Consider the following 25592-nt stretch of genomic DNA (forward strand, 5'->3'; position numbering starts at 1 on the left):
ATATATATATATATATATATATATATATATATATATATATATATATATATATATATATATATATATATACTTTTGTACAATTAACATAGTAGAGACTTTCCAAGTATTACTTAGTAAATAATCATTTTCCAAAACCTTCCATGCCATTTTTTCCAAAATATAACATATTTATCAAGGAGGAGTAGATACCAAGTGAAGAGTCTTTAAGCTCTCAACATAACCACCAAAAGGCATCTCATAAGCCAATCATCATGAAAATAATTTAGAATTCCAATGTGAGTTCTACCGGCTCACTCTGGTTTCCATATCTGAGATAAATTTCAAATTTGTGAGTTCTCCCGACTCACTCCGGTATAATAAAAATATTTTTGTGAGTTCACACATTATATAATATCATATCATAACCACATTCACACATTATAAAAACATATATATACTTTGGGGCAAATATAAAATTTTAGTGAACATGAAATCTTACCAAAATAATAATTCCTAGCAATTCCATAAACCGCCCAACCTCCAATTCCTTTCTTTCTCTCCTTCACTTTCTTCTTTCATTTCGTCTCTTTTCTTTCTTTTTCTTTTTCTTTCTTTTTCCCTTCTGCCGATTCACTTCGCTACATAACCCCCATCTTATAATACTAAAATAATTATCTTTCTTAATGTGTGTAAGATATATTAAATATAATATATATATTATATATAATATATCTATGTATTTATATATAATAATATATAAATAGGAAGAGAGAGAGAGGAAGATTAGAATGAATAATGTTTAGATTGGATGGATTTGAACGTTGAGATGCTCTCTGGCCAACGGTCAGAAGAGGACGACAATTTGCTCCGACGTAGCACGAAGAAGGCTAAGATGATCGATGGCAGTGTATCAGGCTTACCTCCAGACCTTACGACGGATCTTACTACGGATGGTGCTACTGTCCCTGAGACTCCGATGGAGGAGCTGAGGGCTTTTGTGATGCCGATGGCCATGCAGGTAACGCAAGATTCTGGAGAACCGATTCATATTTCTAACACCTTTGTTCCGCAGGTTTCTGAGACGGCGAGACGGACATATGCGCAGACAGTAAGGGGCCAAGCGGACATGCATGTGAGCCAGGAAGAGTGGTGCGACGAGTCCAGTGATGATGATGACCAGGACGACATCTCAGATGAAGAGGATGAAGATCCACTTTGTCCTACGATCCGACTGTCAAGAGCGGAGATAGAGCAGATCAGGGCACCATGGCGGAAGGCGATCATCGTCAAAGTAATGGGAAGGTCGATCAGTTACGCATATCTTCTACGCCGGCTCAATTCCATGTGGAAACCAAAGGGGAAGATGGATCTAATTGCGATCGATAATGGATACTTCATCGTCAGGTTTGGCGCGGTTGAGGATCTGGAGCATGCCATGTTCGAGGGCCCTTGGATGGTCATGGATCATTATTTGCTAGTCAAACCATGGGTGCCGGACTTCGATCCCTTCTCGGATGTTACAGAGAAGGTGCTAGTTTGGGTAAGAATCCCTTGTTTACCTGCTGAGTACTATAGCTTGATCTTTCTCAGGAAGCTTGGGAACAAGGTAGGGAGGACAATACGCGTTGATCATGCCACAAGTCTGGTGTCACGAGGGATGTTCGCGCGCATATGTGTAGAGGTTGACATTTCAAAGCCATTGATATCCAAGTTTAAATACAAGGATCGAGTGCGTTCGGTGGCCTACGAAGGTATACATCTGATATGTTTTTCTTGTGGAATTTACGGGCACTCCCTTGATGCATGTCCAAAGAAAGTGAGGCCTGAGGCCTCTCAAGACCAAGCACAGCAGAACGAGGTGGCGGCTAAGGTCCCTGAAATGCCACGCGGGATCGCTGTTGGTGCCGAGCCATTTGGACAATGGATGATAGCGCCAGGGAGGAAGGGCAGACCTGGAGGCAAACAGATGGGGAAGCCAACCCGTGTGCCCCAGGAGCGTAAGCTGGGATCTACAGAGGGGAGAAATGCTCAGGTTCCGGCGTCCAGGTTTGCGCCATTGGCAGACGGTGAGGATGATGAGGAAGTCCAAGAGGTGGAGGCGGTGGCTGGGAATGGTGGAACGGACCGCGAGACCGTGCAAACGCATGGTGGGGCAGTATCGCCAAGAGCGAAACGCGCCGAGGGAGCTGGGATCACGGGCACAAGGCGCCCAAATGTTATAGCGGTGGAGAAACAAATACAAAACGAACCAATTTCTTTGAACAGATCTCCGGTACGAATTGGGGAAGGAGCAGTGGCGTCTCGCCGAGGGGTCGAAGGGGGCTATAGAAGAGCGGCGGAAGAAGATGAACACACTGTCGTTCGTGGAAAGCAGGGGGGTCTTGTTATACACTCATCACGAGTTCTGGCCGGAAGCGAGATGGGTGACCTCCCGTCACCGGTCTGGCAGCACACAAAGGAGCACCATACGGACCCCCCAGAACGGTTCGACAACGAAGGTGACGCGGTGATGGAGTTAGGGGAAATTCGAGCATCTCTTGACGGGGAGCTGGCCGGCAATGGCCGTTGAGTAAGGCTTTTCGTTTTTTTGGTTTTTCTGGTGTGGTCTGCTTTTTGTTTTAAGCTTGTTTGTTTCCTTATTTTTTTTAATCTTTTATGGATCTTATGCTATGGAATTGTCAAGGGGCGAGTGGACGGGCGGTCCACCGTGCCCTTAATCTCATGCTGCAGGTTTACAAGCCGACTATCTTGGGACTCTTTGAACCAAAAGTCTCGGGGATTCAGGCGAACAAGATTTGTTCCAATCTCGGGTTTTCGGATTGGGTCCGCGTGGAGGCGGTGGGCTTCAGTGGGGGCATTTGGGTCCTCTGGAAGGAACCGGTGCACCTAGATATCCTGTTTACTCACCCCCAGTTTATTCTATTTCAGGTTAGGCAAAGCGGGAAACCGCCCTGGATGTTTGCGCCAGTGTATGGGAGCCCGGCCCACCACCTGAGATGAAGGCTGTGGAGAGATTTGTCCCAGTCAAAACGGGGCCCGCAGGGCCCGTGGATGGTGGCTGGGGATTTCAATTCAGTAACCTCGAGGGAGGAAACGATGAATTATGTCTCCTTCTCGGCCCAGCGGAGCTCAGATTTTGTTAATTGGATTCAAGACGAGTGTAACACCCCGTGTTACGAGTCCTAAAACCAATTAATTAATTAATTAATAGCCCAAGAGAAAGAATAAATTATAATGATTAATTAGGGAAAAAGGCCCACCGTAGCCCATGGGCCCTCCTATATAAACCCAACCCCTAATCCCAATAGGATTAGACCCTAAATAAGATCCCTAGATCTATAAATAGGGAACTTAGGAAGCACCTAGAACTCCTCCCACAAGAATAACGCCCCACCACCTCAAAAGAGCTCCAAGAATCCCCTTAGAAGAAATCAAGAAAACAAGGAAGCTTAAAGAAAGATCCTTCGTAGCCAAGGAATTAATTAAGGCTAAGAGGTAACCCATGTCTCAACAAAACCTATTTTCATAGTTATAATTCCCCCTTAGGGTTTCCCCATATTATTGTATATTGGCGAGTCATGATGATTATTATTGGTAATTGATGTGATGATCCCATGGGAGATCTTGATGATCTTGATATTGGGAGATTCTTGATGATTATGGAATTCTTGATGATTATATAGAGTTCTTGATGATTATGTGTTGTTCTTGATAATTGTGTGATGCTCTTGATGCTTATGCGTTATTCTTACCGAATCTTGTAATTAGAAGACGAACCGTATTCTTGTTGATATAAAAGTGATTAGAACCCTAGGTTGTATCATATGATATTATTCTTGGTTTATCGGGTGGGGAAATCGCATGTTTGGGTGTTGATTATGTTTAGAAAAGCATGATAGGTTATGTGCCGTTCGTTTCTCGTATTTGATCCGTTAATTGTCTACATGTTGTCGTTAATTGCGTTGTAAAGTGTCTAAGTATGGTTTCGGGTTCCACAACGGTTCCCGGGGCGAAATTATGTGATAAGAGTCAGTGGGGGGTAGGTGGGGGGGTGGGGACCCGCCACCTACCCACGGCCGGAAATAGTATATCTGGCAGCGGGCAGCCGGCGGGCGGGCAGCCACCCACCGGCGACCCGCTGCCCGGAACAGTGAGTCCGGCGGGCAGCCGGCGGGTGGCCCCCCACCCACCGGCTACCCGCTGGAAATTCCCCCAACTTGGGATCCCGGCTTCCCCGTTTGATGTTCCCCGTTCCCCGTGGTGTCCCAACGGACTCCGTTTATCGTGCCTATGTCTAGTTTGATGTTTCGGGTACCGTTCGTAGGTTTATGGGTCTATTATATTGCATGCTAGTTGAATTGGTATCCCGTTGACCTAGGTGGAAGAAGTATGAACCCCTTAGGACTATTCTTAGTAAGTGATGGATCACGCATAGGTTTTGTTATACGTTATCTCCCCCTTCCTAATGTGTAATGTGGGTTGCATGTGCTTGCTATGTGTTATGTGTGTGTTACCCCAATTCGGTTGCGATCGGATTGGTTATCCTGAGCTGCGGTCAGATTGATACTCTTGGGCTACGGTCCACCGTTTGGTTGCGATCAAACGTTTCTATACGAGCTGCGGTTCGTCCTTTTTCCTGGCTGCGGTCAGATGACATTCTCTTGGGCTGCGGTCCACTGTTTGGTTGTGATCAAACACTATGATGAGCTGCGGTTCATCGGTCGGTTGCGATCGACCCCTCCGTGTTGCGATACGGGGCAGGGTGCTGCGGGGCCGTGTCAGAGCTATATGCGCTGACCCTCATGTATGGGCATGCGATTGGTCCTGTGGCGCCAACAAAGTGTGTTATGTGTTGTGACCTGGACGAGTTGTGATTACGAGTGTCTTGGGGGATGTGACTATGGGATTTATATTGGGGATTGTTCATGTTGGGTTATGATCATTGTTTATGCTTTGCCTTATCTGCCTTATCTGTTGTGAACTGCATATGCTCGTTATAACTGTGCTTGTGTCTGGCCTTATCTGTCGAGTCATTCCCGGTTTTAAAGCTAGAGTTCGTAGGATATATCTTCATGCTCAAAATGGTTTTCGTATATCTATATATATCTCTATATGTATTGTATTTCAACGCGTTGGAGTGGGTTACAGCATCTCTCGCTGAACAGATATATTTGGCTTTCAGGCACAGAAGATTAAGTCACTGGAGCGCGCTAGAACTTGGAATATAGAAGTAGATAGTTTTCCTTTTTGGCCTGCGTGCCACGGTTACGTAATTACGCTTTGAGGATATTAGTTAGTTAGCCTGTGCACTTGGGTTCTCTAGCCCAGGTGTGGCATAGCACCCCATACGCTTGTATTTATTTCTTGGGATTTAATGAGATTCTACCTTTATTATAAGTTTAAAAGGTCTTGAAAATCTGGGGTGTTACAGTTGGTATCAGAGCCTAAGTTTGACCCTAGGAAAAGACTCGTAGGACCGGACTTTAGGACATTAGGCTTGAACTCTAGATGCTTAAGAACATAGGCCTCAGGAATCTTAGGACGCGCGGTGAGATGGAGAAACCTACACATCACCTCCCCTCACTTCACCCCTCTCTAATATTAAGAAACTCTTCTCCGCTTATTACATCAGGGTGAAAACACAAAATAATATCAACCTTTATCCACCAGGATGGCACCCAAGAAGAAACAGACAGGAACACCGAGACGCCCTACTCAGGAACTCCTGACTCAGAATCTACAACGCCTGGCCCAAATCGCCCAGGCACTAAGCACTGTCATTCCCCAGCCCCTACCAACGAACGAGAACTTGGAAATCCACCACCAAGTCTCGGCACACCAACCGCCCACCTTCTCGGGAGACGGAGACCCCACGATCCTCGAGGAATGGATTGAGACCTTCGACAGGGTATTCAGGGAAACCCAATGCCCCGAACACCGCCAAGTCGGGATAGCCTCCTTCTACTTCAGACACGAGGCCGACATCTGGTGGGCCCGTGAGGGACCCACGTACGAACACGACCCCAGATTCGACTGGGAAGGCCTAAAAACACGGTTACGAGAACGGTTCTACCCCAACCACCTGAAAGCCGCCACACGCGAGGAATTCCTCCATCTAAGACAAGGGGCAGCCCTAGTCTCAGAATACTACCAACGATTCTGCCAACTGGCTCGCCTCGCCCCCGAGCTAGTATCCACCGAGGGGATCAAAGTCAGGAGATTCTTAGCAGGCCTTAACCCCGAACACCAGAGGGCCTTGGCCGCCCAAGAACCAAAGACCCTCGGAAAAGCCTACACCAAGGCGTGTCAACTACAACAGGTAACGAACCCGCCCCAAGGGACACAACTGGGGTATAAAAGGAAGCCCGAAAGAAGTCGCCCAATTCCCACCAAAGAGCCTAAAAACCCCAAAACCACCCCACTGGGCCGGGCCATCACGCCGACTGCCCGGGGGAGGATCCTCACCCTAAGCAAGGCCAGGGTCGGAGATAGCAACATAGTCTCCGGAACTTTCCTAGTGCACGCCACCCCGGCCACCATACTATTTGACTCGGGGGCTACCAACTCATTTATAGCAACCGAATTCGCCGCCTAGCTCGACCATAACGCCAGCACCAAGGTCCGGCTCCAAGTCAAGGTGGCCTCAGGCGAGATCATAAAATGTGATCGCATGTACGAACATGTGATAATCACCATTCAAGGGGTGGAATTTCCCAGCAACCTAATCCAGTTCCAACTGGATGGGATGCAAGTAATCTTGGGCATGGACTGGCTAGGGAAATTCCAAGCGCAAATCTTGTGCCGAGAGCAGAAAGTGGTCCTACGAGGACCAAACGGAAAGAGGGTGTCATACCGCAGTATCCGCCAGGATCCGGGGATCAAGCTTGTAAACATGATGAAAATTAAGAAGTATCTGGGCCAAGGAAACGAGGCCTTCTTATGCTCAGTCGAAGACCTCAACGCCAAAATACTCGAACCACGAGACGTCCCAGTGGTAAACGAGTTCACCGACGTCTTTCCGGACGAAATTCCCGGCGCACCCCCGGCCAGAGAAGTCGAGTTCACCATAGACCTCACACCGGGCGCCGCACCGATTTCTAAACCACCCTACAGACTAGCACCAAAGGAAATGAAAGAACTGAAAACGCAACTCCAGGAACTACTAGATAAGGGTTATATCCGACCCAGCACCTCCCCATGGGGAGCACCGGTACTATTCGTTAAGAAAAAGGATGGGAGCATGCGCCTATGCATCGACTACAGGGAACTCAACCAAGTTACAATAAAGAATAGGTACCCCCTTCCCCGGATAGATGACTTATTCGACCAACTTAAGGGGGCAGGGGTATTCTCGAAGATCGACCTAAGATCCGGATATCATTAAATCCAAGTGGCCAAACCGGACATCCAGAAAACGGCCTTTCGAACACGTTACGGCCACTACGAGTTTACCGTAATGCCCTTCGGCCTCACTAATGCACCCGCCATATTCATGGACCTCATGAATCGAGTATTCCGACCTCACCTGGATGACTTCGTCATTGTATTCATCGACGACATCCTAGTCTACTCCCGAAATAAAGAAGAGCACGAGAAGCACCTTCGTATATCACTACAAACCCTCAGAGAAAACCAACTTTACGCTAAATTCTCCAAGTGCGAATTCTGGCAGGACAGCGTAGCCTTCTTGGGCCACGTAATAACCAAAGAAGGGATCAGGGTGGACCCCGCTAAGATTCGCGCCGTTAAAGAATGGACCACGCCAAGCTCACTCTCGGAGGTCCGAAGCTTCTTAGGCCTGGCCGGTTACTACAGGAGGTTTGTACCCGACTTCACCAAGATAGCCCAACCCCTCATTAAGCTCATGAAAAAGGAAACCCCCTTCCGATGGGACAACGACTGCATCTCAGCCTTCCAAGAATTAAAGGACAAGTTGACCACGGCGCCCGTGCTAGCCATCCCCTCCGGAACGGAAGAATTCGAGGTCTACAGCGATGCATCCAAGAAATGGTGGAGCACTTGCCACGTGTAGCCTCGGACCACGCGCCGCTTTTAATTCGTCTGCAAGGACGGCAACGCCCTAATAACGTTAGTCCTTTTCTTTTTCAGGCAGCATGGACCACGCATCGCGATCTGCCTGAGGTGGTAAGCAGGACGTGGAATTCCGACACTAGCCTGGCGGATAATATCCAACGGGTCACGGAAGGCTTGACGAACTGGAATAAAGAAGTGTTTGGAAATGTCCACATTCGCAAACGCAACCTCTTGGCCAGGTTAGGTGGCATTCAAAGGGCCACAACACGTGGGGCCCATAGGGGTCTTTATAGACTAGAGAAAAGGCTACAATCTCAGTTGGAGGACACGCTTTATCAGGAGGAACTGCTGTGGTTCCAGCGATCCAGAGAAGATTGGATCAGATCAGGAGACAAAAATACCAAGTTTTACCACGCGGTCGCCACCGTGAAGAAGTCGCGAACGAAGGCCCTGGGGCTTAAGGACGACACTGGGAGGTGGATGCAGGACGGTGACGAGTTGCAGGACCATGTTAGGTCGTTTTACTACAATTTGTTTGCTGGGTCTGAAGAGGGGGTGCTTGATCTGAATTTAGGCGCAAATTTTCCCCGCATTCGCAGCATAGACTGGAGGGTGTTTAACAGGGCAGTGACCAAGGAGGATGTTCAAGCGGCGATCTTTGACATGAAACCGTTTAAGGCGCCGGGCCCGGACGGCATCCCAGCAGGGTTTTATCAACATATGTGGGACATTACGGGGGACAGCATTTTTCAGTTGGTCAAGGACGCGATTCAGACTGGTCAGCTTCCGGAAGGGATTAACGATACCCTAGTTGCCCTGATCCCGAAGGTTCTGGCCCCGGAATCGATTAAGCAATTCAGGCCGATCAGCCTATGCAACGTGAGCTATAAAATTTTGACAAAGACAATCACGAACAGGTTAAAGCAAGTTCTACCCAAAGTTGTGGGGCCGTATCAAAGCTCCTTTGTCCCGGGACGACAAATATCGGACAATGTTATTGTATACCAAGAGGTGATGCACACAATGCGTGAGTCGCGGGGGAAAACAAACTACATGGCGATCAAGTTGGACCTGGAGAAAGCCTATGATCGGCTCTCCTGGGCTTTTATACGGGACACGTTGTTTCAAGTAGGTTTTGAGGATTTTTGGGTAAATATTATAATGACTTGTATTTCTTCTTCCAGGTTGTCGATTATTTTGAATGGCGAGAGACTGGAGTAGTTCAGACCAAAGCGGGGAATCCGCCAAGGTGACGCCATATCCCCAGCCATCTTTGTCTTATGCATGGAACGGTTGAGCCAACTTATTGTGTCAAAGGTGGAAGATAGGGCTTGGAAAGGCATCAAGCTGGCCCCATCCGGGCCTATTTTATCTCACCTTTGTTTTGCAGATGATATGGTGCTTTTTACCGAGGCGTCTTGCGAGCAAGTGGAGGTGGTACAGGAATGCCTACGTTCCTTCTGCGAAGCCTCCGGACAGAAAATCAGTCTGAGCAAGTCTCAAGTATTTTTTTCGAAGAATACTCCATCCGATCGTGCGCAAGATTTGGCCACGAAATTGAACATTGCAGAGACGAAGGATTTGGGGAGATATTTGGGCGTACCATCACTGCATGGAAGGGTTACGTGCAATACATATTCGGGGCTTTTGGATAGGATTTCAGCCCGTCTAGAGGGATGGAAAGCCAAAACTCTATCCTTAGCGGGGAGAGTCACCTTGGCAAAATCAGTTCTTAATGCCATTCCAATATATACAATGCAAACGGCCTATCTTCCTAAGGGCATCTGCAATGAGATTGAGAAACGGACTAGGCGTTTCATTTGGGGGCAAAACGACCAAACAGGGGAGAAAAAAATGAGCCTGGTAAATTGGGAGGTGCTCACTACAGAGAAGGCACGTGGAGGACTGGGTTTAAGAAACATGCATGCCATGAACAATGCGTGCATGACGAAGCTGTGTTGGAGGATTAAAACAGAACTAGACGCTTTGTGGACACGAACTTTAACTAGTAAGTACAAGCAAGAACCAGACTCGATCCGATTTGGGTCAGGTAGACGAAGCACTTCAAATGCTTGGAAAGGAATTGTGGCTGCTACAGGTATTCTGGAATCCGGACTCATGCGTGTGGTTCGGAATGGGAGGACGACTTGTTTTTGGCTGGATGCATGGCTTACCCCAAAACCGCTGTACGAGAAGCTGAGTGGATCTTTGGGGCTCTCCGAGTTCTACGCAAAGGTGGATGAATATTTGGATCGAGCCAGAGGATGGAAATGGGAGGTATTGCAACAACACCTTCCAAGTGACGATCTAGAGCGCCTCGCCGGGTTTTGCCTAGCAGAGCCAAACGTCGATGATGAGTGGGGCTGGGGCCCGGACACACAAGGACGGTTTACAGTGAGATCAGCATATAGCCTGGCGATTGCGCCCATAGCGAGGGAGGTGGACAAGGACTGGACTCGGATTTGGAAGCTGAAAGTGCCGGCCAAAATCTCGATGTTTCTCTGGCTTGCTAAACACCAGAAAATCATGACGAATTATGAGCGCACAAGGAGACACCTGACTTCTAATGAAATGTGTTTTCTTTGTGCAGGTAAGCGGGGGGATATGGACCATCTGTTCCGTAGGTGTGTTGCGGCGTCGCATATTTGGGGGCATGCCCTACACAGGCACGCGACAGAGAGATTGCAAAACCTCGACTGGGAAGCCTGGCTCAAAACAAATCTGCACGGTAATATGAAGGACGGATTTGTGGAGGGTTGGCCTGAGCGGTTCGCGACCAGAATGTGGTGGCTGTGGAGGTGGCGGAATGAGGGAACTTTTAATGGCACTAACGTGCCTTTAGATCACAAGCTGGACTGGCTGCGACGTTGCGATGGGGAAATTGCGAGCGCTTTCCTAGACAAAAGCCGGTCGTTACAAAGGTACAATCGGGACATCGAGGCTAATTTGGCTTGGACGAGACCGGTGGAGGGTAGCTTGAAATTAAACGTGGATGGCAGCAGAAGGAATGATGGCCAAGCGACTTGTGGGGGTGTCCTCAGGGATAGCAACGGGACCTGGCTCCGAGGTTTTGGCTACAAAATTGGCAGGTGTACGACAGACGTAGCGAAAGCTTGGGGTGTTCTGCAGGGCTTACGGATGGTCAAAGATTATGGTGTACGGCCCCTTGTTCTCGAGTGTGATTCGAAACCTTTGGTAGAGGCCTTGCGACAGGGCGACGGTGATGGACATCTTTTAAACAATATCGCGAGGCTTTGCATTAGGGAAGCAGAAGATTTTCCAGATTTGCGCTTTGTTCACATTTACAGAGAACAAAATCGCCTGGCGGATAAATTAGCGGACATGGCTTTTTCTCAGCAGGAGGACCATATACTTCTTGAAACACCTCCTCTGGAAACGGAGGAGTTGCTTGCCCTCGATAGGGTAGGAGCTGCATCGACCAGACGTGTATGTAGACAATGAGCTGCTGCTCTTAGCTGCGTTGGGTTTCCCCCTCCTTTCTGATCCAAAAAAAAAAAAATAAATATAATATATATATTATATATAATATATCTATGTATTTATATATAATAATATATAAATAGGAAGAGAGAGAGAGGAAGATTAGAATGAATAATGTTTATTCACTGGGATGATTTAACAAATGAAAATACACCAGATATTTATACTAAGAGAAAGCTAATAAATAGGAAGCTAATGCTCCATGTACTACTCCTATAATCTAGGTATGTTCTACATTAACATACATGACTCACCCATGTTTGTTTTTATTAAATTCTTTGACTTGGTTTAATTACTAATAATAATAATAATAATATTATTATTATTATTATTATTATTATTATAACATTGCCTCCTTTAAACCAAGTTGGATGTATTGGTCATCCCAATATCTCCTTCTTCAATTTAAGAAATGTCTCTATCTTCAAGTTGGATATACTGACTTGTATTTCGTTCTGTAAACCCACTTTACTCCAATTGGCTTCTTCCCAGGAGGTAAATCCGTGAACTCCCAGGTACCATTCTTTTCAATGACACGTATCTCCTCATCCATCGCCTTAAGCCAATGAGTTTTTGTAGCAGCCTCCTCAAAAGTTAAAGGATCACAATCTGCAAAGAGAGCAAATTGAATAATCTCTTCATCAAACAGGTCATTATCATGATCCAAAACATAATCTTGCAAGCGAGCTGGTAAGTGGCGCTCGCGCTGAGATCGTCGAACTCTGGCTGTGAAGGAGACTGGACATGATCTGGAATCGGTTGCTCATCAACAATATTTTCAACAACAGGAATAACTGAACTTTCATCTTTAGCTAACCAATCCCAGGCACCATATTCATCAAAAGTGACATCACGACTTATAACAACCTTCTTAGTTTCAGGATTGTATAGTTTATAAGCCTTTGAAGCGTCACTATAACCAATGAATATGCATTTCTCACCTTTATCATCCAACTTCTTTCTCAATGGATCTGGCACATGTGCATATGCCAAACATCCAAAAACCTTGAGATATTTGATAGAGGGTTTTCTCCCACTCTATGCTTCTTCGGGTGTCTTATCACTGACACTTTTAGTTGGACACCTATTCAACACATAGACAGCACAAGCAACAGCTTCTGCCCAAAAAGGCTTAGGCAGGTTCTTGGATTTCAACATGCACCTTACCATATCCATGATAGACCTATTCTTCCTCTCAGCCACTCCGTTTTGTTGTGGAGTGTATCTAGCTGCCATTTGGTGCTGAATACCCTTTTCTTTCAGAAAATCATCACAGGAAATATATTCTGTACCTCTATCAGTTCTCAAGATTTTAATCTCATAACCACTTTGCTTTTCAACAAAAGTCTTAAATTGTTTGAAAACATCACATGCTTCAGACTTTTGCTTCAGAAAGTAAACCCATGTTTTCCTACTGAAATCATCAATGAAAGTAATAAAGTACTTACAACCTCCATGTGAGGTAACCTCCAACGAACACAGGTCTGAGTGAACAATCTCCAACTGTTTTGTAGCTCTCCTTGACTTGCCCACAGGGAAGGGATCTCTATGCTTCTTCCCAATCACACAAATCTCACATATACGATCAGGGACATTCACAACAGGTAAATCAGAAACAAGTTCCTTTCTCGCAAGATAGTTTAACCCAGAGAAATGGAAATGCCCAAACCGCATATGCCATAACCAATTATCATCACAAACTTTAGAATTAAAGCAATCAAGGAGAGTATTCTTAATTTTCAAAGGAAATAGTCGATTTTGGGACATATTTACCTTTGCAATCAAAACTCCTTTAGCATCTTCAATGGTACAACACTCCTGAGCAATATGTATCTTATATCCTTTTTCTGATAGCTGACCCATACTCAACAAATTTTGGTCTAGTTCAGGAACATAGAACACATCGGATATAAAATTTTGAGTACGATCCTTCAACTGAATAGAGATTTTACCTTTTCCCAAAATTGGCACTTTTGACTTGTTGCCAAATGTCACTTCAGACCGGACTGATTCATCCAGTTCAGAAAACAATTCTTTCTTCCCACACATGTGGTTACTACACCCAGTATCCAAGAACCATATGTTCTTATCTGCAGAAAAACTATCGCTAGCTAAAAGTAAAGTTTCAGAACTCTCACCAGACTTTTCAGCAGTGTTTTCAACAATGTTTGCTTGATTTCCAAGATTGTTGTCCTCATTATACCAACAATCTGCAATCTTGTGCCCATACTTGCCACAATTGTAGCAATGAAATGGAAATTTACCTTGTTTGGTATTACCTCCACCTCTTCCTTGGTTGGAGTTACCACGACCTCTTCCACTAGAACCTCCTCTTCCTCTTCCACGACCTCTACCAGATCCTCCACCTCTTTGATTAGTGTCAGTCACATTAAGGGTGACTTGGCTCTTCAAAGCTTCTTCTGCTAGTGGTTCCGATTTTGACGCAATCCTGTCAATATGACTTTCTACCATACCTTTCAGCTCTACAATTGATAAGAGCTCAGTTTTGTGTGACTCTGTGATCGAAGCCACCACATGGTCATACTTCATCGGCATAGTTCGAAGAACTTTTTCAACCACTGCACCATCTTCAATTGTATCTCCGTATAACCTCATCTTATTCACCATATCAATAAGACGAGTGAAATACATATCTACTGTTTCTGTAGAGGTCATCTCACAATTATCGTACAACCTTCTCAATGACTGCAACTTAGACTTCTGCGCCCGATCGACTCCTTTGTGTGACACCTTTAAGATGTCCCAAGCTTGTTTTGCTGTTTGAGCACGAGCTAATTGCCTAAAAATGGAATAATGAACACCTTGGTGAATCTGACCCAAGGCCAATTTATCTCGCCGTATAGCGGCTGCATCAGCTCCTTCGGGTAGACCGGGATCAACAAAGCTCCAAAGATTTTGAGCTTGCAAATGTGTGGACATCATAATTTGCCAATAATTGTAATCGAGTTTACCGTCCAATTTGGGACCCGACCATACAATATTGAAACTTGTTGCCATATTTCACTACGGGAAATATTTCGGGGTTGAAAGGTTGAATTGACTGGCTTTGATACCAAATGTAAGATATATTAAATATAATATATATATTATATATAATATATCTATGTATTTATATATAATAATATATAAATAGGAAGAGAGAGAGAGAGAGAGAGAGAGAGAGAGAGAGAGAGAGAGAGAGAGAGAGAGAGAGAGAGAGAGAGAGAGAGAGAGAGGAAGATTAGAATGAATAATGTTTATTCACTAGGATGATTTAACAAATGAAAATACACCACATATTTATACTAAGAGAAAGCTAATAAATAGGAAGTTAATGCTCCATGTACTACTCCTATAATCTAGGTATGTTCTACATTAACATACATGACTCACCCATGTTTGTTTTTATTAAATTCTTTGACTTGGTTTAATTACTAATAATAATAATATTATTATTATTATTATAACAATGTGTCCTGCTAATCAATCACTATAATAACTGTCCATCATCATAATATTCTTTTAATCATTCATTATATTATTGTGTAAATGCTTGGCTTGGAATTTTTGATATTTATATATAAAAAAAATGATCAAATGTGATCAATTTGCAAAAAGTGTTATTTTGACAAATTACACCATTTATATATGTGGTGAAATATAATGATTAGCAGTTACAAAGTAATATAATGAATGATTAAAAGAATATTATGATGATGGACAGTTATTATAGTGATTGATTAGCAGGACACATTAAGAAAGATAATTATTTTAGTATTATAAGATGGGGGTTATGTAGCGAAGTGAATCGGCAGAAGGGAAAAAGGAAGAAAAAGAAAAAGAAAGAAAAGAGACGAAATGAAAGAAGAAAGTGAAGGAAAGAAAGAAAGGAATTGGAGGTTGGGCGGTTTATGGAATTGCTAGGAATTATTATTTTGGTAAGATTTCATGTTCACTAAAATTTTATATTTGCCCCAAAGTATATATATGTTTTTATAATGTGTGAATGTGGTTATGATATGATATTATATAAATTAAAGTTATATGATTTCACAAATTATGTGTGATATTATGTGATTATAATATTATGGTGACACAAGTACATTTATCGATAAATGGTAACGTTGTGAGTGGTGATTCTCGAAGTATCGAGAATGGGTTTCGACGTGTCGAACTCGTGTGTTGTGTAAATGCTTGGCTTGGAATTTTTGATATTTATATATAAAAAAAATGATCAAATGTGATCAATTTGCAAAAAGTGTTATTTTGACAAATTACACGATTTATATATGTGGTGAAATCTTATTATTATTCCACGTTCATATTATTAAAGTTTGGAAAAGAAACATTTTGACATGAAAGTATATATATATACATATATATTTTAATCTTGGAGGAGGGTGATATTTGGTGCAGGTGTGAGCCGGAAAACTCACAACCTACCGACTGGAATTTGGTCATTTTACCGGAGTGAGCCGGGAGAACTCACAAAAATATTTTTATTATACCGGAGTGAGCCGGGAGAACTCACAAATTTGAAATTTATCTCAGATATCGAAACCACAGTGAGCCGGTAGAACATACATTGGAATTCTAAATTATTTTCATGATGATTGGCTTATGAGATGCCTTTTGGTGGTTATGTTGAGAGCTTAAAGACTCTTCACTTGGTATCTACTCCTCCTTGATAAATATGTTATATTTTGGAAAAAAATGGCGTGGAAGGTTTTGGAAAATGATTATTTACTAAGTAATACTTGAAAAGTCTCTACTATGTTAATTGTACAAAAGTATATATATATATATATATATATATATATATATATATATATATATATATATATATATATATATATATATACACACACACACACACGTGTGTGTGTGCGTGTGTGTGTGTGTGTGTGTGTGTATATATATATATATATATATATATATATATATATATATATATATGGTTTGCGAAAGTATAAGAATATATAAGTATTTTAATTTGAAAATTATATAAAATCCGAGCCTATTATTTTACGGGATGAAATGGAACTTACTTAGCTTATGCTAATTTTTGTCTATTCTCTATCTTTTTGTGTCAAATAATTTTTACAGGTGAACATGAATAAGGATTCCAGTTGAGAACGAGTTTAGTCTATTAAGAATAGACAGCATGGAAGATTTGATATTCTTGAGAAAAATATTGTTGTATAGTAATTTGAAATTTTATGTATTAAGTGGCACTTGAGATATTATTCGATGTTGTAATTTTAGCCTTAGCACTTAGGTTGTTGGTTGCCTAAGTGTGGCGGTAACACCCTTTATTTTGGTTAGTTAATGCTTCCGCTAGAGTATTATTAAACTTTTAATTGAGAAAAAGTATTAAAATTAAAGAAAATTTTGTTATAAAATTTGGGGTGTTACAAGACCGGTGGGGGAATCAAAGGGTATATTTCTACGATGAAGGTACATGGGGCGGTACCTTGTGGATTGGCCGAAAGACCATGGAAATTCATGAAGTTGAATTTTGAAGGGTGGCAACTGAGAATGTTGTACAACATAATGATTCTCGGCATGTCATGGTTCTTGACCGAGATGGTTCCTAGTGGAAAGGAACACGAGTCTAACGCTCAAACGGTTAGCATAGTACGTATTTGGAAATACTTGGTTTTCCTATGCCTAAACTATATTTTGAATGGTTTGTGTGACTCGTTGTGGGAATCTTTGGACCTAAAGTATACAAGTGATGACGCTAAGGCAAAGATGTTTGTCATTAGCCGATTACTTGAATACAAGATGGTCGATTCCGGGATCGTCCGAAGTCAAGTTGACGAAGGAATGATTGTGAGTGAAGCCTTTCAAGTGGAATCTAATATCCATTTGTTGTCTTTGGGCATAAAGGACTTCAAGAAGCAATTCTACGGAAAATGCTTCAATTGTGGCATTATGGGCCACAAGTGGACTGATTGTAAAGCACTTATGAGGAAGAATTACAATTCGGAATCTAACGTGGTGAGGGTCAATCAGAATGAATCCGAAATCATCCTCTCGGCAATGGTGACCGAGGTAAACCTGGTTGGTTCGAACCAAATGGAATGGTTCATTGATACGGGTGCGACCCGACATATGTGTTCCAACCGTGAGTTGTTTACTACCTTCGAGACGACTAATAGTGGGAAGGTATGGATGAGAAACTCTGCTCAGTCTACTGTGGAAGGCATGTGCAAAGTGGTTCTCAAAATGACCTCTGGGAAAGAGCTGACTCTGGACAACGTTTTGTACGTACCAGAGCTACGAAAGAACTTAGTTTCTGGTTCATTGTTGAACAAGAATGGCTTCCGATTAGAGTTTGAGTCAGAAAAAGTTGTTTTGTCGAAATCGGGAATGTACATAGGTAAGGGTTATGTACTAGATGGGCTTTTTAAGCTCGATGCTATAACTGCAATTAATAAGTGCGTTATTAATTTAGCCTACTTACTTGAGTCTTCGTGTTTGTGGCACGGTAGACTAGGTCATGTTAATTTTAATTCTATTCGTAGATTAATTAACTTGGACCATATTCCTGCATTTCAAGTTGATAAACACAAATGTGAGATTTGTGTTGAGGCAAAACAAACGAAAATTCATTTTAAATCAATTGAAAGGAAAACAGAACCACTTGAGTTGGTTCAGAGCGATTTATGTGATTTTAGATCAATACAATCTCATCGTGGTAATAAATATTTTATCACGTTTATCAACGATAGCACACGATACTGCTATGTGTATTTTCTTAAGAGCAAAGACGAAGCCGTCGATAAATTCATGCTCATAGATCCTCAAAGGAGCACAATGTTACCAAAAGAGCATGATGCGGACAAGCACAATGTGTGCTACAGAGCACAATGTATCAAAGGAGCACAATGTGGCAAAGAAGCAAGATGTTCAGAATATGAATAAATTCGAAGGAATTTATTTTGGATCAGCCCACATACCACAAGAATCCAAAATTACCTGAAGATATTTGATCAGAACGGAAAAATATTTATGAAGACATGAATATAAAAATTTATCCTAGAAATAAATTCTATCGGATGAATTTATTTCAAAGATTCGTTGGATATTCAAATTGACAATAAAAATAATATTTTTAAGAAACAACTTGAAAATCAAGTTGAGATAAAATATTATTTTGTCAGGCAAGTTGACAATGAAATCAAAATTGAAGATCTACTATTGTCAACAATATTAGGCTATGAAGATTCAAATTTCAAACATCAAATTATCCCACTCCAACGGATATATTTGATTTCCTATAAAAAGCCATGAAGACTTGAAGACAAATAGAGCAGAGGTGCATACACACGGATAAACAAGTGCAAAATTCGAAAAGTGCAAGTGCTCAAATATTCTTAGAGACTTAGTCTGAATAGTCTCAAATCTAGTAGGAGAGAGATATAATTACCTTTGTATTTGTAATTGTAAAAAGAGTATAGCTGTGTGCAAAATACTCTAGTGAGTGTAGCTATGTGCAAAACACTCGTAGTTGCTAAGTGTAGCTGTGTGCAAGATACTTAGTTGGCGTTGAGTATAGCTGTGTGCGAAATACTCGAAGTTGAGTGTAGCTGTGTGCGAGACACTCGGAGTTGGGTGTAGCTGTGTGCAAGACATCCGGAAGAAGTGCCTGTGTAGCACTTATTCACTATTGTAACTGTGTGTGGAAAATAGTGAATTTCTCCTAGACATGAAAGGAGAAAAGTGGACTAGGAAGATTACGCCACTTCCGAACCACTATAAATTGCCTCTCTCATTTACATACCGCACTTACATAATTTGCTCTATTTATCTATCTTATTCGACTAACCCGTTTACTATTCACAGTTAATCTTATTCATCCGGGTTTAGTGTGTTTTTACATATACATGTGACTCAAACTTCTCAAGCTTAAATATGGATTATTCTAAGCTAGTTTGACGTGTTGCATGTAATATTCGTCACACGTTCGACGTGACACGATATTTATTTACAATCTTGAATATTGTTATTATATATTGAGTGTACCATCTTCTTTATATATTCAAGATATCTCTGTCATTTACATATCATCTGTACCCTTCTTACATGCGCATTTAAATTATTGTTTGGGCATAACTCTTTACATTCTATTATTCCGCTGTGCAGTTTTAAACTTACTCTATTTACTTGTTACTTAGAGTTGAAGTTACCAAAGAGTTATTTATTTTGAAAAAGCTTGAAAGTCTATTCACCCCCCTCTAGACTTTCACCACCCTATCGGGACCAACAATTGGTATCAGAGCGGTTGTCTATTTGAGTCAATTTTGACTGCTAGACAGATCTCGAAAAATCAAGATGATGAAAAGAGATATCCGAGTAAACAGAAATAAATGACATGCTAAAATATTTTTCCACTAGCTGTTTGAACTGAAGGAATATTGTAAACACATCTGATTTACGTTTCATGGGGTACAGCCAAATGTATTTTGAGAAGTGGTCCACAAAAATTACATAATAGTGAAATTCATCAATAGAGTTCTCAGTAGGTCCCCACACATCAGTATAAACATGTTGCAAAGGTTTAGTGCTAACAAGTGTATTTTTTGAAAAAAAGGCAGTTTATGGCTTTTATGGACATTGCAGGAGGAACAATAAAATTTTTGCAGAGATGACGTAGAAACTGGAACATTACAGTGTTGCAACACATTATTCGGTGGGTGGCCAAGTTGTTGGTGCTATTGAGACAAACAAGCCAACTGCGTAGCATGAACTGTTGGGTGAGAGGCAACTGGTCTAAAATAGACACCATTAATGTTCGCCCCCTGTAGCAGCGAAATCCCCTTTCGAAGTTCCTTGACCAGAATATGAGAATCAAATAATTCAACAGACACACGATTAGTCTTGCATAACTAGGAAATAGAAACTAAATTAGTGTGTAACTGTCGGACACGCAAGACATTATCTAGAGTGAGAACATTAGAAGGAGTGGGAATAACAGACTGGCCAATATGGGATATTTGTAAGGAATTACCGTCACCCAGCCGTATTTCATCCGATCCACTGTACTCGGCGAAAGTCTGCAGAGGAGCAAGGCTTGGTGTCACATGGTGCGACGCCCCACTATCAAACATCCAGGGAAGAGAAGCCCAAGTCATCGAATTGGCTGTAGAAGATACAGAGGTTTGCAAAGGAGGAACATTATGCTCCTTTAGAAACCGGGCTAGCTTGTGACACACCCTTGTTTCATGACCCGTAAGATAACAGAACTTACAGACGATACCGGAGCGATTGTGTTCCCCTTGTTGCCGATTGGAGCCATAATGATTGTTATTGTTGCGGGCCCTCCGGTTGGTGTTGGACTGGTGGTTGCGCTGCAGGGGTGACGAGGTGCGTTGAGTGACATTAGCAGTAGTCAAAAAGGACTGACGCAAAGCATCTGCGTTTTTCAGTTGGCGTTCATGGTCAGTCAGCACATCTGCCAACTCGCCAAAAGAAAGAGGCTTCTCACGAACGCGGATGGCCGATGTGATGGAATTGTAATCCTCGCCTAGCTGAGTCAATACATAGAAGGTTAGATCTTCGTCAGATACGAGACACTGAGCCAACGCTAAATCATCAGTTATAGCTCGCATGTCATTGAGATAAGTGGTGATGGACTGAGACCCTCGCCGATTCCTCGTGAGTTTGGCCTTGAGGGATATGATACGTCCTCGTGAGGCACTGGCGTAACTAGCAGCAAGACGTTGCCACGCATCATGGGCTGTCGTAGCCGCGGAGATAAGGGGCTGTATGGTGTCAGTACAGCTCCCAAGTAGAGCACTAACAATAACTTGGTCTTGTCGATACCAAGCTAAATGGGCCGGGTTGACAGAAGTTTGAGCAGGATCAGCGAATTTAGCTGGTTGCTTGGTTGTACCATCAACATAACCAAAGAGATTAAACCCAACAAGCGTGGCATGAATTTGACACCGCCACACCGGGAAATTCACAGCCGTGAGTTTAATTGGGAAGCGCATTGGGGCATTTAATTGGATTATTGTATTTGTGGTTGTAGTAGCGGAAGCCATTTGGAAGGGGAAGGAAAAAAAACTTCGTAGGAGAAATTAGGCTCTTGATACCATAATAGATTATGAACTTAACTGATATTATTGATGTAAAACAATCAGCTTTAAATAGCATACAAGGGAGAGAAAATAGCATGTAGTTAGCAGGTTATTGTAACAACCAGTCTAACAATGCTACATAAAATGAATGCAACTAGAACTAATCATATACAAAAGATGTCAGCCACAGATATCCTTAACACTCTCCGTGTCTCTTATTCTATTTGCATTTATCTTTATATTGATCCAATTCTGCGATTCACGGGTTCGGAGCTAAAGGCCAACGGGCACAAACAACACAATTACAACATGTTTGTGTTTGTTAAGCGTTCGTTTATTAAGGTAAATGAACATAAATGAACAAATTTTAGAGTTCATTTGATAAACAAATAAAATCTAAATATTTGTAGACTCGTTTTCTAAGAGCTTGTGAAAAATCTCGTTAGTGTTTGTTTAATAATGTTCATGAGCAAGCTCGTTTAGTGTTCATTTAATAACGTTTAAGAACATGCTTGTTTAGTGTTTTTTTTTTAAATTTTTCACGAACAAACTCATTTAAATATATTTTATTTTATTTACTTTTAATATAATAGTATAGTACTTAGCACTTTAGTTTATATATATATATATATATATATATATATATATATATATATATATATATATATATATATATATATATATATACATATTTTAAAAGGCGGAAGGGTCAAATAGGCTCATCTACTACTTTGAAGTGCTCAATTCCCCTAATTATCTAATTGGACACACCTCCTAAAATTGTTCGACTAGCTTTTTTGCAAGTTACCTCCGGGTTGCCAATCCACATTGCTGACATGTAATTTTATTAGAATAAAAGTGTATGATGATGTCTAATGACATGGAATTTAATGTTGTCGGCAGTGCCTTCATCATAGTCAACCTCCACCACCGCCTGCCGCATATCATCCCAGTCAACCTCCACCAACGCGTTCATCATCAACACACCCACCAAAATCAACAGCGGGTCAACCGCACATGCCGAAATCAACGCCAACACTGGCAACATTCCCCGTAGATAATCACCCACCGGCTCCGTTTTTGCCTTCACCGGCGCCGCTCGAATTAGGCGATCGGAAGTCAGCAGAGGCATCGCGCGATCGAACTCCGATTGCGTCGCTCAAAGCTTTACCGACGAACGCGCCTTTGCATGGACAATCAGAGCCCGGCGATGCCATTCTGCAACCTTCTCAAAGCTTCGTCACTCATCAGCGAGGTGATCGCAATCTTCAATCTCAAGATCAGCGACCTCCTGTGAAGTCTCACATCGCGATCCAAAATTCGTCTTTTGCGACTATGGTTGGTCGTCTCGCTTCGAAGGGTACGACAGTGGACCTGCTGTGTCTTTGGTGGCGGAAGAGGTAGAGTTTGGTGTTCTGCCTTCTCTGCCACAGGCTGGTCTCGTTGCTTCTAATGGCGGTGGACGGGTCTCGGTGGAGGGGGAGAGAATTAGACCTCTTCATATGGTGGCAGTGGAGGAAGCACTTTCGACTCCTGCTTCCTCGTTGCAAGCTGGTGGGCCTCCAGTGAGTAGGCCGGTGAGAGTGGATGGCATGGTGCGTAGATGGAAACGGCAAAAGCAGGGGTCAACACCAATTCGAGTTTAAAAAAAATCCCTAAAATCTCAAATCCCTAACCTAATCGACGGAGCTTCGCATGACACTCTCTAAAACGTTGTTTCTCTATGGAGGTGAAGACTCTATAAACAACAGCCACCGCGTCGACGGAGGAGGTGATGACTCCATAGACGACAGCCACCGACGTCGACGGCAGAAGAGGTGAAGACTCCATAGGGTTTCGAATTAAGGCATTCATTTAATTAAGCCCAAATGTTTTTTTTTTAATTTTGTTATTTGAATGCCATGTAATCACTGTCACATAATCATGATCGGGCCAAGTCAGACTCCACCGGAGGTAACCTGCGAAAAAAGCTAATCGAACAGTTTTAGAGGTAAGTGTGTCCAATTACATTATATTTTAGATGATGGGGAGAATTGAGCACTTCGAAGTAACAGATAGGCCTATTTGACACTTCTACATTTTAAAAATGTTACTTTTATTTGCCTATCGTTCTACTCCTACTAGAGTAAATGCATTTGATAATTCTCATCCACAAGTGCTAGTTCCTGAGAATCTTTGCTAATTAGGACGAAAGGAAGAAAATATGAAAAGACTATTTCTAATTCACAAATAAATTATGATAATGAATATGTACATGTGTTCAAACGTTATCATATTGAATATGTACAATATGTACATGTGTTCAAACGTTATGATATGTACATGTGTTTAAACGTTAATAAACATATGCGTGAATGTTAACAACCACTAATAAATGCTTAACAAATGAACAAAGAATATAATTTTCAAGAACTTTAACAAAAACAAACATAATATAATTTTCAAAAACTTTAACAAAAACAAACATTCCAAAAATCTTAAGCCAAGTCCAAATATGTTCTACCACCACACAATCCACCTGATAAGAATAAGAATTAGACACAAATACAACAAATTTTGTAAAACGTAGCCAAAAATTTAAAATGAGATTGGATAAGGGCCACGCGAACGCAGGCCCCGTCTGCTACAAATTATGACCTAGGCTCCACCATTAAGGTAGACCTTAGATTGACACCCTTTCTAAGTGCAATGAAAGTCATCAATCTAGGGCATAGACCTTATTGATCGCCTATTGACCCTGTCCAGGTAAGTATGGAACCAATTATTACTCGGCCCATTTTTATAACTCGTTGCTATGAACCACATTTTGTTTTCTGCCGATGTGGAAATCTCTTAAGTATGCAAGTGAACTGCTTCTTCTTCTGCTGTCTTTTCTTATTGATTTAGGTCTTTTCTTTTGCTGTTTTTCTTACTGATATTTACAAAATCTAAATACCTTAGCATATTTATTGCAACAACAAAAGTTAAAATGGTACCAAAATTGATGTATTTAAGTGATGTATGGTAATAGGATGCAACTCTTAAACTAACTTCAATTCTCTTCAGATATAATTATTGGTGTTCTGTTGCTTGGGCTTGTGACAATGGAAAGGTTGATTCAAAGCTTTAGATGAAATTTCAATCCTTTACTCATTTGATTAAATGAAATTTTCCAAAGGGGGATTCATAGGACAAGCTTTCTAGTGGCATTGCCATTCTCATAGTACAGTACCATAAGACCATTCCAGAATCATAAACATTTTCATCCAACACATAATTGTCATGTTGTTTTGTATCACATACATATGAACATTTTCTATTGGAATAATGGTCAAATAGGCCATCGAACTATACATCAAAATGCAATTAGACTATTGAACTCAAAAAACATACAATTATGTCCTTAAACTAACCAATTTCATGCCAATTTTCAGGTTTTACAGGTTTCTAACAGGTCTCTCAAATTTAAAATATTTTTTAAAAATAATTATTTAATTGTTTAAAAAAAACAAAAAAAAAAAAAAAAAAAAAAAAAAAAAAAAAAAAAACGTCTACATGCCGGAGACAAAGAAACCTTCTTCGTCTCCGGCCAGAGAGGAAGGTTTCTTCGTCTCCATGGCCGGAGATGAAGAAGGTTTCTTCGTCTCCGGCATGGAGAGGTTTTTTTTCTTTTTAAAAAAAAAATTGAATAATTAGTTTTAAATAATTATTTTTAACAAATATTTTAAATTTGGAGGGACCTGAAACCTGTAAAACCTGCAAATTGGACTAATTGCATGAAATTGTTTAGTTTAGGGACCCAATTGTATATTTTTTGAGTTCAATGATCTAATTACATTTTGGTGTATAGTTTAATAGCCTATTTGACCCTTATTTCTTTTCTATTCTGTTTTTTTTTTTTTCCTTTCGAAAAGTTTATATTGATCTCATTAGAGTAACTACATTATTGGTTTTTGCTCAATTTTTATGGAAGAAAAAATCAATACATTATTTTTTGACTGATGGGGGAGA

General features: G+C 41.7%; 2 protein-coding genes across 2 annotated transcripts; one reads left to right on the forward strand and one right to left on the reverse strand.

Moving 5' to 3' along the window:
* Positions 1-16965: 16965 nt before the first annotated feature.
* LOC109183645 lies at positions 16966-20176 on the forward strand. The gene is made up of 2 exons (XM_019333709.1): positions 16966-17891; positions 20143-20176. Exons 1-2 carry the CDS (start codon positions 16966-16968, stop codon positions 20174-20176), a joined length of 960 nt encoding a protein of 319 aa, XP_019189254.1.
* A 232-nt stretch (positions 20177-20408) lies between these two features.
* Positions 20409-21515, reverse strand: LOC109183646. Its single transcript, XM_019333710.1, has one exon. The coding sequence runs from the start codon at positions 21513-21515 to the stop codon at positions 20409-20411; it is 1107 nt and encodes a 368-aa protein (XP_019189255.1).
* Between the last annotated feature and the right edge of the window lie 4077 nt (positions 21516-25592).

This window comes from Ipomoea nil, unplaced genomic scaffold (assembly GCF_001879475.1).
Source record: "Ipomoea nil cultivar Tokyo-kokei standard unplaced genomic scaffold, Asagao_1.1 scaffold1149, whole genome shotgun sequence".
Taxonomy (NCBI): Eukaryota; Viridiplantae; Streptophyta; class Magnoliopsida; order Solanales; family Convolvulaceae; genus Ipomoea; species Ipomoea nil.